Source organism: Ambystoma mexicanum, chromosome 2p (assembly GCF_040938575.1).
Source record: "Ambystoma mexicanum isolate Mex_15411 chromosome 2p, UKY_AmexF1_1, whole genome shotgun sequence".
NCBI classification, from domain to species: Eukaryota; Metazoa; Chordata; class Amphibia; order Caudata; family Ambystomatidae; genus Ambystoma; species Ambystoma mexicanum.
The window spans coordinates 1,240,911,189-1,240,925,471 of NC_090923.1; the positions used below are offsets into that span (position 1 = coordinate 1,240,911,189).

Sequence of the window (14,283 nt, forward strand, 5' to 3'; positions counted from 1 at the left end):
CTGGACTAGTGCTGCTATAACCACAGAGAAAGATGTCGACCCAATGTATAGCCTTTATCTGTATAAGTGTTCTTACAATTTTATGTAGAAACCTGAACTCATATGTTTTCTTAATCACCTAAAGCAGCGAGCATCAATTTCTGTAGGCCATAACCTAGAACTACCTCGTGTAACGTCTAATGTACATAAAATAATCACACCATGTAGTAAATATAATGTTAGGTAACGAAAAGGTACTCGGACTGACTGTATTAAAGAAATGTGTAACGAAATTGAAATATATATGTGTGTTTAAATAACATCAAAATAAGGCGGAACATTATAAAAGTTCTGCATTCAAAAGTTAGCAACGCACGAGGAAAAAACCTTTGTGAATATATGCAAGGCCATTCTCCCTCCCACCCTACCAAGCCTGCCAGATAAAGAAGCTAAGGCCTGTGCCGCGCTCCCTCACCTCCCCCAACCAAGCTGGAGCCGCTTCAGAGAGTCAGAGGCCCCGGTACCGCACCCAAGGCCACAGCCCGCCACCTGTGTTATTTACAGCACGGTAATAAACCCACGTTTGAATCTACCAGCACCCTCTCTTAAATTCCACAACCCTCCCCCTAGACCACCCCAAGAATCATGACCCCGTGCAAAGACGACCCCCATCACTGGGACAAGACACAGAGGCCCATTTATATAATAACTTCTAACGCGGCAGACAGACATGTATCATTCGGCTCAGGTCCCAGAGCCCAGCCCCTCGACCTAAAATACCGGTCAATAGGACACAGGTAAATCTCACCCCAACCGACAACCACCGGACCTCTCACGAGGTGCATTCCTCATGTGTTGCGTTTATTTTATAAGACAAACTGCTGAGCGATTTATTGATGAACTTAGATGTAGTTTCTTGAATAACTGCAGTGTGCATGGCCTAGGGCAAACGAGTCAGGAAAGGTATTCATCTTTGTCACAGGCTGCCCCAGCATACCAACACCGCTCGGATGACCTCAAGCTGGCCTGCCAGGCCCAACCCAACCCACGAGGCTGACCAGTGACGTCCTCACGCCAAGACCAACCACGCTGCAGCAACACCTATAGTTAGTCGACGCCACCCAATCCCAATTAACTTGTGCCCCCTATAGTGTGTAGGTTCTGATGACGTTTTTTGTATTAGAAATACGCCTGTCTTTGCTATTGTCAGACAGAGCGCTCTCGGAGGTTGCAGAGTTCTTTGCATGCCCTATTCTTTAGATAAACTCCCACTTACGCTCACCCGCACTCTGTCTTGGTCTTATTCCCACTACGGGAGAGTCCCTTATTGTCTCTCATTGCGGGGAGGATCGTGCTGAAATTGGGGGCGCTTCCTTTCAAGCCTCCAGCAAATTTAAAGCCTGTTAAAATGTATTATAGTGGTCCGTAAATTGCCAGAATATGTACATTTGCATATAGAGAGTCTAAAAGAAACACTAGCACCAACAATGGGATACTGGCGATGTGTGAAAATAATGCAGGAATACTAGTCTCACCTAGGCTCGTTCTCAAGGTTAAGTGGAGGCAGTGCAAAACATAAGGTATAGAAAGAGTGAGTGGATATTGCAACTGCGAGGAAGTGACTGTCAAGACTACTTTTGCAGGTGTTGCTGTAGTTCCCCATGTGCAGATCAAGTGAAGGGTTACGGTCTAACACGACAAAGTGAAGAGCAGTTCAAATTGTAATTCGCATTAGGAATTCGGCTACACTTATCAGCAGTCCCCATGTGTGTTTTCCAATGCCCCTATAGATTTTACACATCGTTGTGCCCCATGAAAACTTCAAGTTAAAAGTAAAACATGTTGGCCAGCCAATCTCTGATGTTCCCTGACATTTCTGTGAAGGCGTCATATTCCACCTACAAGAACATGCTTGAATTACTGAAATTCTGAACAGTAAGCTGAAAGTAACAAGGCCACTCGGACATCCCAGACAAGTACTTTATTTAAACTTGTAGAGTAGAAGTACCTACTTCTCTTTCACATTATCCACTTCACTGCAAACAGATTGCTTCTTGGTAAATATGTTGGTGAGCACTTTGCAGTGTGGGTTGAAGGAGACATTTGAAATGGCTTAATATACTAAAATTTCCAAGCAGTAACAGTAAGAGAATGCCTTTTCACATTCTAGGCCAAGCAAACCTACAATACACAAAATTCAACTTTCATATTCCAGGGAAATATTTGAAGTGACAATATCTTAACACAACACCCTGAGGTTGGAATGCTAGTTTGAGGGGGTGGAATATGCTGCCAGATTAAAAGATGAAATAGAGCAAGTTTGTTTTGTTTCAGCATTCTTTGCAGGAGTTGGATTAGAAGCATTTACGGTGCACGATAGAAGGGCCAGACTCGTCATACTCCTGCTTGCTGATCCACATCTGCTGGAAGGTGGACAGGGATGCCAAGATGGAGCCCCCAATCCAGACAGAGTACTTGCGCTCAGGTGGGGCGATGATCTGTCGAGGGAAGAGGTCATATCTTTAGAATCATTTTGGGGCAAGCAAAGAGTACAGATACAGGCCAAAATCTCACACCTGCCTACTTTACCACAACCAGTACACACTAAACATGAAAAGTAACTGTGCTAGCTAAAGCCGGCTTCAAGGTTCAGCTTGCTGACCATTTAAAGCCAATCAGTAGGCAAACATTCCCAGATTCATTCAGATAGCTCCAATAAAGAGCTAAGCACTTACCCGTTTCACTGATTTTCCACCGTTCTACTGAAATGGCCAACATGTTCCTTTCAAAGCAAGAAGATTAGGCCCCAAGTCAAGTGAATGGATTAATGCAATGTCACTGGTGCTTTAAAAATACAAAATAAACTGACCATGGTTGAAAGCCACAGTTTTGAAGTGCTGCAAAGCCGTCATTCATAACCCCTATGGGCAGAGAGACCCATTCAGCATACTTCAGTTTCAGGGTTTTAGATGTACACTGAAGCAAACTGCTAATTTGAATCTTTTTGCAAAGTAAAACAAGTAAACGGATGTGCAAATCCAAGTCAGATTAGTGGTGTTAAAGTTCAAGAAAAATGAATAGCATGTGGATAGTTGAAATATAGAAGGGGCCCAAGCAGGGCTTATTCTAACTTGCAATTTGTCAACTGCCGTCAGTCATCAAACCACTCAACTTGACCATTCTAGTTGGCTCTGCTGTACAGAAGAGTACAAAAACACAATTTACTAGTTAAGCTCATCTATTAGACCAATGCTCACTAACACTTGCTTAATGGATTTCTTTGCATAATATTCAACAGCATCAAGGGGTGTGCTGGAGGAAGAATATGGTACACTTACGAGGAGCTCCTCCTTCAAAGGGGTTTCATCAAGCAAAGAGCTCATCACATCTTCACAGCCCAATCCTAAACAATCTGCTTTGTTTACTCCTTAACTGGAAGGCACAAATCAATTCCTTCACAGGAGAGGGGAAGGTGGGGGCAAGAGAAGCACTTCGAGAGACAGCTAGGGGTGCAAACTGATCGTTGCATGAATACGTAGCTCCAGTTGTCCCTACTAAAAAGGGATGATTTTTAAAGGCCTGAATCAAGGCTGCGAGGCAGCGTCCTTCGGTGCTGGGGCCACTCACCCTTGGGGGCTGGGATTCCCAGTACCTCACAATTGGAGAGAGGTGAACACTGAAAGATCAAGAGACCTGCTCAGTGCGAAGGCAGCACAGATTCGACGCTCTGGTGCTCCGTGAGGCCTCAGGCACACGACTTGAGCATAGGGGCACAGAGAGTGGCCGCATTGGGTGCCGGCGCTGGCTAGTGCTGGCTTCGCCTCACAGCTAGTGCCCATGGGAGGGGAGAGAAGTGAAGCCCTGCAGACACATGGTCCACGTGTGCCATGAAGAGGAGCACCAATCCAGTCACGGTTGCGGTGAGCATGTTGGTTGCCCACGAGGATGAGTTTCAGCCGGTAGGAGACACATTGTAGACAGCAGGTGAGCATGGTGAGGGGCAAGATAGTGTTGCTAAGGAGGCGAACACTGGAAACCAGCTTTATTGGAAAAACATAGGTCAGCCTAGTATCTGCATGGTGCTCCCATTGCGATTGGGGTAAGAGTGTATCCAGAGCTGAATCGCTGAGAGTGGAATATGGCGTGACTGGTGTGTCCGAGAAGCTGAGGAGGGTGTAGGGGAGTGAAGAACAGGATTGAGGCCATGACCGCCATGATTCAGGAGAGTCACGGTATGACGGAAGGGCAAATCCTTGCGGAGATGCCCTTTACCAGAGCCACGGAAAAAGATATTGGGGTATCCTGGCAGAGATCAAGGCACTGCGAAGCCTTCATAGAAGGTTCGACGTTTAGTGGAGACAGTGGATGGAAAAGTGGGAGGCCTGGAAAATAACCCAATTGAATGCAGACTTGGTTGAAATGAGGCTTGATGCGAGGATCAGAGATTAGGTTAGAGAGGAAGAAGTTCTCCTAAAGCTTGATGATTTAGAGAACCGTGAACAGAGAAATGACCTGCAACTCGTGGGCTTGACAGATTGAGAATCACCCGGGAGGTGGAGATAGCCTTTTTGGGAAGGAAGGTTGCCTTTTTGAGAAGGACGGTGGGAAGAAGTCCTGCTGAACGGGGGCACACAGAGGTGGGAAAGCCTATGGAAAGGGCCTGTTGATTTTGTTGCTATACAGAGAGGCAGACGTGTTGGCGCAAGCAAGGACTATTTAGAATAGGAGTACAAAAGGGATTGGGGGGTGGAGGGAATGCACCATTTTCCAGGACTTGTCGGGAATCACGGTGTTGATGAGGCGTGATTGCCGCCAAGTGACTTTGTGGCTCTCGGGTAAGGGCATCAGATATCGATTGGCACACCCATTTGAGTTGCTGTTTGAATACGAGTGTGAGGATTACAGGATCACTGCAGCCTCGGAGGCCACGCCTCAGGTCTGGAAGTGGTCGTCTCGGCGCCCTGGGGAAGCGAGACGTGCAAGCGACTGCAGGGCCCGGCACAGCAGAAATAGAGGATGAGAGGCAGGAAAGTTATGATACTGGGCATGCCGTCTCCAGTGAAATGGTGTGATCTAAGGACTCTAGAGGTGAAGGACGTGGAAGGGCAGTTGCGGCTGGAGTGACTTATGTGAAATACATTTACAGGTGTTTTTTCCTGAAGCAAACCTGATCAGAGTTGTGGATCGCAACCTCTGCTTGGAAAACTACCTGAAGTCCTTTTTCAATGTTTAAGGCAGTGGAAGAGGAAGGCTTCAGCATCCTTATAATCCCGGCACAAAGGGCAGTTATTGGATTATACACTGTTGAGTAAATCCGGAGGAGCGTCGCCATAACACATTTGCCATGTCCCTTCATTTGAATCTGAAGACGGCACATGGGCTTCAAAAGCAAATGAATAACAGTGACCAAGGTGAGTTTGGGACCTTGTGAACGAAGGGGGTTCTTTTTAGTGACCCAGTCAGTACTGTTACTTGGCCTATAAAAGCAAGATTGGGGTTTTAATAATGACTGGGGTGGAGGGCATTGACTGTCAGTTTCCAGCAGCCTCAGTGCTTGCAATGCGGTTACTGATTATTTTTTTGGGCGTGTGGTGCTAAGGAATCTGAATGTGTTCCGCTTGGATTATTTTTTAAAGGACACATGTCCAAACACATCCTGTTAAGTGCATTTTGTATCGTTTTTAAATTATGACCAAGACACGAGGAAAGAAACAATTTATAGGAGTGGTAACAATACTCCACTTGACAATGAGGTAATTCAAAACATTCAAAAGGAGAAAGCGAATTTAGATACAGGGACTAAGGTAAAAACACTTTTTTCCTCAAGTTCAAACAAAATCATATAGTCAAGCGCTTGCATCTATGCAATCTATTCCTGATTCAGTGATGGTTGATATTAGGAATGTATACTGTTGAGGGCTTAGATGCATCTGGGGCGTGTTCAAGGAAATGGAAAGAAGTGCAAGCATTTCTTCAACAGATGTTTGTATTAGTTTGGAGGTGGAGATACAAGCACTGGAAATTCCCATCTACCAGACTGAGCGTTCTCCTAGATTGTTTGATTCTCTGTGTGGTAGAGAAAATGAAGATGTATCCAACATAACGTGTGACATTAGCCAAACACAGGACAGGGATGAATTCTCAGTACAAAATGATATAACCACTCCAGTCGAAGGGTGGTGATGGGTCAAACTTCGCTTTTATGGGGGAAGATTCCAACAATAAAAACCAATAGGTAGCAGTCCACTGACTGCGTTGAATTCAGTACTGCAATCACTCATAAGATTGTATGACACAGTAGTCTTGGTTAGAAGTACAATCAAATTCAATGACTAATGAATTAAAAATATTGCTGTTAACAAGTGAATGTGCAGGAAATACTATGATGAATGTTGAAGTGATGGATAGTGGACATGCCGAAAATGCAAGTCATAGTTCCAAGAATGCAAACTCACAGAGGACAGCGGAGTTCAATAGGAGTTCTGAGAATAAAGATGGAGGTGTGAGCAGCATCTCAATGGCACCATGGTGAAAAAGACAAAAATATTAATGGGAATTGCCAACATTATAGGATCAAGAAAGGTAAAGAAATATTTTGAAGTCATCAAAAATGAAAGAACTGTCCGCTCGTTGCCAGGGGGTGGGGGGGAGGGGCGATTGGAGGGTCCGTTTCTTAGTCATTTGTTCACGTTATAAAATTCAATAAAAAGGGTTTAAAAAAATAAAAATAAAAGAACTGGACTTAGGACAGAGGTCTGTCCACTTAATGCCTGAAGTGATTGTGGTCAATGAAATAAGTAACCATGTATATAGTAGTGAAAGGAATGTCGTAGATACTGATAACAAACATAACTGAAGTGGAGATTGAAACCAAGTTAGTCTCCAATAATATTGAAAGTCCTGATACTGAAGAGGAAATAGGAGTAATCAGATGAAACAGGCCTGAGAAGATGGCTGTATTCAAGGGCGAGCGTGGACGATAAGGTAATCAAAGAAGTGTTGAATTGTGTTGTGGAAGAAAAAGATTGTGGAAGGGGGTGAAAGCATAGTAAATAACACAAACCCAGCCATGAACAGTAGCAGAAAGTGAACGTGAGCGTAAAAAAATGTATGAAGGCAAGTAGTGAGATGAAGTGTATTGAAAGTGAAAGAACTATGCATTGGCTGGGAAAGGGGGAGAAGATCAGTTAGAAAAAGAAGTCAGAGAAGTTGAAAGAATCTAAATATAAAATGTACTGAGTGATGGAGGTGGTTGGCAAGTCACTGGACTTTGCACCAGCAAGCAGGGCTTTATTTTCATCCCTATTGATACATATCCCAGCGTATTAAAAGTATCTATGAAAAATATTAATACAATATTATATCTTGGAATACACGTGTCGCAATAGTTCGATGAGAAGAGGAGTGCCGTTTTTTCAAGATAGGACTGTTTATCTACAAGAAACATGGTTATGTACTACAAAGATTATAGATGGTTTTAAGATATTGGATGTGGGTGTGAAAAAAGGGCATCTGGCTAAACCTTATGGAGGGATTCTTACAGCAGTTAAAAACATTCAAGGCCGCTCTATTAAGAAACTACTTCCCTCCTCAGATTCAGTGTGATCAACTTCCATTAAGGACAAACAGACTGGGAATCAAAGTTTACTTTTGCTAATAAAGATTTATTTTAATCCAAGGCAAGCAGACAAGGAAACAGTGATCAGTGAAATTGATAATCAATTGATTGGGCATTGAATGGCGATCCAACAACCTATTGTCATTGTTGGAGACTTAAATATCATCTGCCTGAATATTAATCCTGAAACGACTGACTTAAATGAAGATATGGTTATTCTGTTTGATCTGCATAAGGTCAGTCAGTCGTGGGGAAAAGGGCTGTAACAGTGTCATTTGGTCCCATTTTCTTGCAAGGTGGGTCTTTCATTAAGTGATTTCACTTTTTTCAGGAGTAAATGTAGTACCTATTTGGTTAGGAATAGTTTCAAAATGTACACTGTATTACATTTACATGGCAAATATTGATGTTTTCAACATCAAGCCATTTAATGGTAGTACGAGTAGAGGTGATCATGCAATGTTAACTTCATTTGCAACCTCTTACGGGGTTGGGCGCTTGCTAGCATCAATTACCAATGCTTTAGGTAATAGTCTCCCAGTTGGCAAAGAATAATGAGGTCAATAATATGCTGGTAAAATGGTGGAACAATTCAGATGACAATAAGAATAATGTGGGATGTTCATTTCAAACACACAATGCTGAAAAGTCAAACACAAATGTTATCCTGCTGGAAGAAACTGAATTTTGTAGATGCAAAGAAATAAGTTTTTGATAAAGAGATCAATTTAAAGAAACGAGTACTCAGAAAGGAAGTGAAACAAGTAATCAAATACTCTGAAAATTGGCATTTGAAAACTAAACAAATCTGTTACCTCAAGAATACATTTAATGAATGGCTCTAAAATCAGATTGTGGAGTTATATTAAGGGCCTAATTCACAGAAGTGTTTTCTAATGGCAAACTTCCATTAGAAAGGGCTCTGCGAATTAGGCTTTAAGTGTCAAACAACTATTGAAAAACATAACTGGTTGGAACACTAATGGCCCAATTCAAGGAACTTTTTCCTATGGGATTGCTCCGTTATAAAAACGACTGTGAATCAGGCCATAAGTATTTGTGGTAAAAACTCAATCTTAAACAACAGCATCAAATTAATAAGCAATCGTCGTGTGTTCCCGCAAATGTTTGGGTTCACAATTTTTCTTCAAAAGTTTGGGTGCAAAATGAGAATAAATTGGGCTGCATTGACGTATACTCTAGGTGCTTTAAATTGGGGATACAAGTTCGACAGATGAAATTGAGATTAAGAAATTGAAAAATTCCAGAGCCTGTGGACCAGACGGTTTGATTTACAGTCTTCTGAAAAATAATCCACCATTGTGGTCAGATATTTTATGTCACCTCTAGGTGGTGAGTAGTGGTGTCCCCTCCCCAATTCGTGGCACCAAGCAATTGTGGTTCCTATTTTTAAAAGTGGGTCTAGGGACAGTCCGTTGAGTTACAGACCCAACTCACTAATTGATTGCTTCCAAGATTCTGGCGAATATCATTTTAAAGGAAGGGAGTAAGTGGGCTGAAGCAAGTGAGAAATTCAATCTGTTACAGATGGGTTATAGAAAGGTAGTTAGCAATAGTAGTTCACCCTGTTGTCTAGTATGGCGCAAGCAGGCATCAAAACAGCTAGAGCTCTATATGTTGCAGTTTTAGATCTTTTCTCCACTTTTGACAATGTAGACTGTTCAATTTTCTGGGGTAAACTGTCAAAATGGGGGATTTGTTACAAAATGCTTCAACTTTCTTTTCTACAACAAAATACTGTAAGTTTCAGAATGAATTGAAAGGCGACAAGCAGAGAAACATTTCAGTAAATAAGAGGGTAAGGCAGGGTTGTGTATTCGCCCCTACACCTTTTAATCTATTTATGTCATATCTTTGGGAATGCTGTAATGAATGGAAGGGCTATCCACCTAAATTGGCTGCAAGAAGCAGTTATATGTCGACAATCTGATTATACTCGATTTTACACCAGCTAGTCTTCAGCGATCCGGATGGTGTTGCATCTTATTGGAGTAAGAATAAATCAATTTGAAATCCTGTAAAATCAAAGCATCTTAATCGCCAACAAACTGAGTAGGAAACTGGTCAGTCAATAACACTAGAGTGCAGGATGTTGATACTTTGTGACCAGGGCTTTTTATTTTTGAATAGAAGAACACAGGAATGTCAGAAAATGAGATTGAAAAGAGCCTGCATCTCAATGATGAAGCTGGTGAGGAGTAGATTTTGTGAATACTCACTTATTCCGTTGATCGAGTTTTACAAAATGAAGGTGTCTCCGCAGACAGGAAGTTCCTAGATAAACTAGAGGAAAGTACTGTGTTTACCAATCCATCCGTTTGAATAGATTTAATTGGACCTCCAGTCTTGGTGGTCCCAATACCAGCAAAAATGTATTATTCTCTTTTGGAAAATCTGTGTTGGGGAAGAGCATGACATTTTACATCTTATGAAGCAAACTATGTTTACAAAAATAAAAATGTGTTGATTTATGAAACTAATGAATCTTAACTAAATTGTGTCTCAGGACAACTGCCATGGGTCCCCCCCCACCCCCCAGTGCCAAGGCCTTTTTTTGGTGATTTCAGTATTTCACCATGCAAAGCCTTCTAACAGTTTCTCCTTCGTTAACCCCTTAAGTGCCAAGGACGAGCTATCACGTCCTTGGCACTGGGGAGGTAATCCCTTGGCACTTAAAGGGTTTGATTAAAAAGAAAAATGGGATAAGATCTGGGACATAGTGGATTTGCAGAGGTTAAATTCCTGTTCAACTGTCATTAGGCCCTCAAATTGTGCATTCCCAAAAGAGTGAAGGACCTGTATACTCTTTGGGATGCAAAGTATAGAATCACTATATCATTTGGTAATAGATTGCACTGCTCCGATTAAGGACATGATAAATTAAATCCCTGCAGAGGTGGTATTTTTCTGTGGAACAGACTAATGGCAGGGACTCCAATCCCTCTCCTTTTAACCTTAGTAAAGTTTTTAATGCACATTTTTGATGATTTATCCACTGAGATTGAGCAAGATGAAATTTTGAGTACGGTTGTATAGCGTTTATTAAGTTGATAATATCACTTAATATTTAGATGTGATAAATTAAATTTGTATAATGTTAATGAATTAATTCAGTATGAAATTTCACTTCTATGTTTTGCAATGTATTGTGTACCAAAAAATGCAATAAAAAAATTAAAGGATTCTTACGATGCGAAGGGCTCTCATGGGTGATATGAGCCTAAAGGGGAAGGGTGGGGAGGGAGGGCGCTGCAGCCTGGGGGCCTTCTGTATAAGTTGGGCCTATCAAGGGGGTTGTTTTTGTTGTGCTTTGGACTTGTTATTCTTGGAGCAGGGGGTGGTGGTGGTGGTGGGGTGGGGTTGGATTTGTGGGGGGTGTGCAGGGGTTTGTTGATGGACTCTCAGAAGGCACTCAGGGTTTGAAATTGAGGGGAGCTGTGAACCATTTAGCTCCTGCTTGTAGCCCAGAAGAGCCTGGTTAGCTTGACACCAGCAAGAACTAGGAGCTACTTTTAGCTCCCCAGTCCAACGGATAGAGCAAGCACACCCATGTGAATTTAACTTTTAAGACAGCCTATAAATAAACAATTGGACACATCTTAAAGCACATGGTACCATAACAAAATGATTTGTGCAGATTATGTGGAGGTTCGATTTGCGTGACGCTAGGTACTAGCTCCTCGTCCCTCCGTGGTAGCTACTGGTTAATGCTGGATACCCAGGAGCAGCTTTTAGCTCCTGCTTATCCAATCTCAAATTCGACCCCTGGGCACTGCAATAGAGACATGACAGAAGAAACAAATACGTACTACTGATTGATATGGCATCTCTGGAGATGGCTGCACCTAAGGGCGGGGGCTGCTTAATGTTGGAACCCTGAATATTAAAGCTAGGTTTGTTGAACAGGGAGGTCACTAAATTACTGGAGGGGTGCTTTCTGGTGAATTGGGAAGCACTGTTGGGGGTGAGGTTGGTGTTGGCCTCAGTCTACTGCCCAAACCAAGGACAGTTGGCCCTTAGTCGGCGAGCTCCAGCAGCAGTTTTGGCTATTGAGCGGAATAGGAGGATTGTGGGAAGCAACTTGGAATTCTGGGCAGATCGGGACCTAGATGGGCCCTCCTTGAAAGAACTATAAGGGGGATACGCCCACTCCTGAACAGCAGTGGGGTAGGTTTGGATGCCTGTTGAAGGTCAGAGCACTGTCAGAGGATTAACTTTCTCCACCCCACACGACATACGTGGTTCGATTATTTAATAATGGAAAAGGTTGAATACGGTGCTCATTTGAGAGAGGCGACAGATAGGCTGATCAGATCACAACTTGGTCTTTATGGAGGTGGGGAGAGCAGGCCTCTATCAGAAAGACTTCAAATGGAGGGGCAACAACTCCCTCTGGAGTGATCAGGTGTTTGCAGAGCAGTTAGATCAGGGGATTCCAGAGTACTTTAATGATACGGGTGAAGTGGAAACTTGCACGGTGTGAAATGCGGGGAAAGCAATGTGTGGGGGGGAGGGACAGAGGAAAAGGGAGTGGGGGGGCGGGAGTCGGACCCTGGTTGAGAAAGCAAATGTTACTTAACATAGTGACTACAATACTCCTAGTCCATTGTCCTCCTTTCCACCATAATGTATGGGTGTCCCCCTGGTACGGGGATGGGACCAGATCCTTTTGGCTGTGGGTGTAACTTGTCCTCAGGTGTCTCACATCAGTTCCTTTTGCACATCGGACAACATTATATGTGGTCCTTGGACAGTGAGTAAATTCCAACTAGATGAGCAATGGAAGGTGGGTCGTATGAGTAAAAGGGGACTATGGACTAGGAGTATTGTAGTTGCACTGAGTAACATGTTATTACTCCTACGTGTCACGATTCAGACAAATCTTTACATAGGTGAACTCCTTGTCACGAATGGACATTTACGTGCACATTATTTTTCCCACTGGATGGTACATTGGCACATCCTACATTCCCAGATCTTACTTCGGTATTATTCTGATCCCGATACTAGGTCTACTGTATGGGAGGACAGGTCTTTAGGACCCCCCCTCCCCTACACTGTCCACCTACGTGAGGCTCATAACTCGTCCGCAGCCCCCCATGCACCTGGGCCCGGGAGGCAGAGCGGCTGTGGATCGACACGTGAAGCTGCACGACCGGTAGCCTGTATGACAGACACAATTTTGTAATAAGCAAGACTCAATTTTAAGTGTGCTACACCCCGGCCCATGCAGAATAGCCTGCGTACAGAGCTGTAGCTTGGCCCCCACTTGACCGCACACGGAGAGGCCTGCACTTCCCCCAGCAGCCACCTCATGGCAGATCCGCTGAAGGCCCGTTCTCACAAGCAACTAGACGCGAACAAATAACAGAACAAACACTATCATTTACCTTCCGCAGTAAATCATTGCCCTAGAAGTGACCGGACTCGTAGTCGGAGTCTGGAAAATAACAAAAATCATCCCAATCCGACATGCCCCGACCCTGCGTCTAACCCCCAGGGTTTGTGATATATGGTGTGCATGACCCCCCTGCCCAATTCCCCCAGATGAAGTGTTAACCATACATACTAAACCATCGAGTTTCACAGTCTTATCCATGTTGCTAAAATGTGTTGGAAAAGGGTTTAAATGTATAATGCTTTTAAAAGCATGATGACCCCCCCCACCCCAAGACACTGTGCTCTGACACCTAATGTATAATCACTCGAAAATCCATTTCGTGTTGACTAACGTTTGTTGCTATTGTAAAAAGGGTCATCGAGAAGCAATATATAAAATGCCTGTATATGATGTGATAACACATGATTGTATTGTATGTAGGCCTTCTAGGGCACTGAGCCAGTTTTTACTATAATCGAAATGTTAAATTAAACACATTGCTTTCTTGTTTCCAAGTACATAACCCAACCTAACACTACCTCACGTTTGTTATATGCTTATCGGTCTCATGAACTGCAAGTATAAGATAGACAGACGATATGTACTGTTTGTTCCAATGATGAATCTCCAGCGTTGTGAACCTACTAATGTAAGCATATGTAAAACTGAAGAAATGTGTAATTTCCCCAATGCTTCCAGCTTAACACTCGTCCCCTCCAAGGGTATAGTGTGCAGTCCTGTGAATAGAGAATCACTCAGAGTTACAAGGCCATCTCCCCCTACTCCCGCCAAGGCCCGCCGGGGCACACTGGTGTTCGACGAGCACAGCCTCACCTCCCCACATTCCTGCTGGACCCGCTTCAAGTATTTACCTCCCCCATGTCATAGGCCTCTGGCCAAGTGAATTATGAGCTACCTGGTCCTAAATCCCACCGCCTTTGAGGGGCCAGTTATGCATCCTTATTGACCCGATGGTATTCCAGCTCACCCCAAATTTAACAGGCCATGAAGATAGTTATTCACCCCTGTACCAACATATCGTAAAACCATCCCTCATTACATCTAACGGAATAGATGTAAAAGCAGCTTACCCCGTGCCTCTGGCAGGGCACCTGGACCCATGAGACTAGGCCCCTAAGTAGGGGTGACCTCATAATGATATATTGGTGAACTTTCACATTGCATACTGTTTTTCTCTGTCCCCCTCTGATCTTAGATTAATGTATTGTAGAATTTACAAGAAAACTTGAAACTATTATAATGAATGTGTGAGTGGCCACAAAGG

At 43.4% G+C, this 14,283-nt stretch overlaps 1 protein-coding gene across 2 annotated transcripts in view; it reads right to left on the minus strand.

The window, feature by feature from the left end:
• Positions 1 to 1,938: 1,938 nt before the first annotated feature.
• The window catches only part of LOC138567382 (actin, cytoplasmic 1-like), a 258,349-nt gene continuing 246,004 nt past the window's right edge, over positions 1,939 to 14,283 (minus strand). For both annotated transcript variants that reach the window (XM_069645541.1, XM_069645543.1), the window contains one exon: positions 1,939 to 2,477. In XM_069645541.1, the coding sequence (XP_069501642.1) occupies positions 2,334 to 2,477 (144 nt within the window). In that variant the 3' untranslated portion in view covers positions 1,939 to 2,333. The remainder of the gene's footprint in view (positions 2,478 to 14,283) is intronic.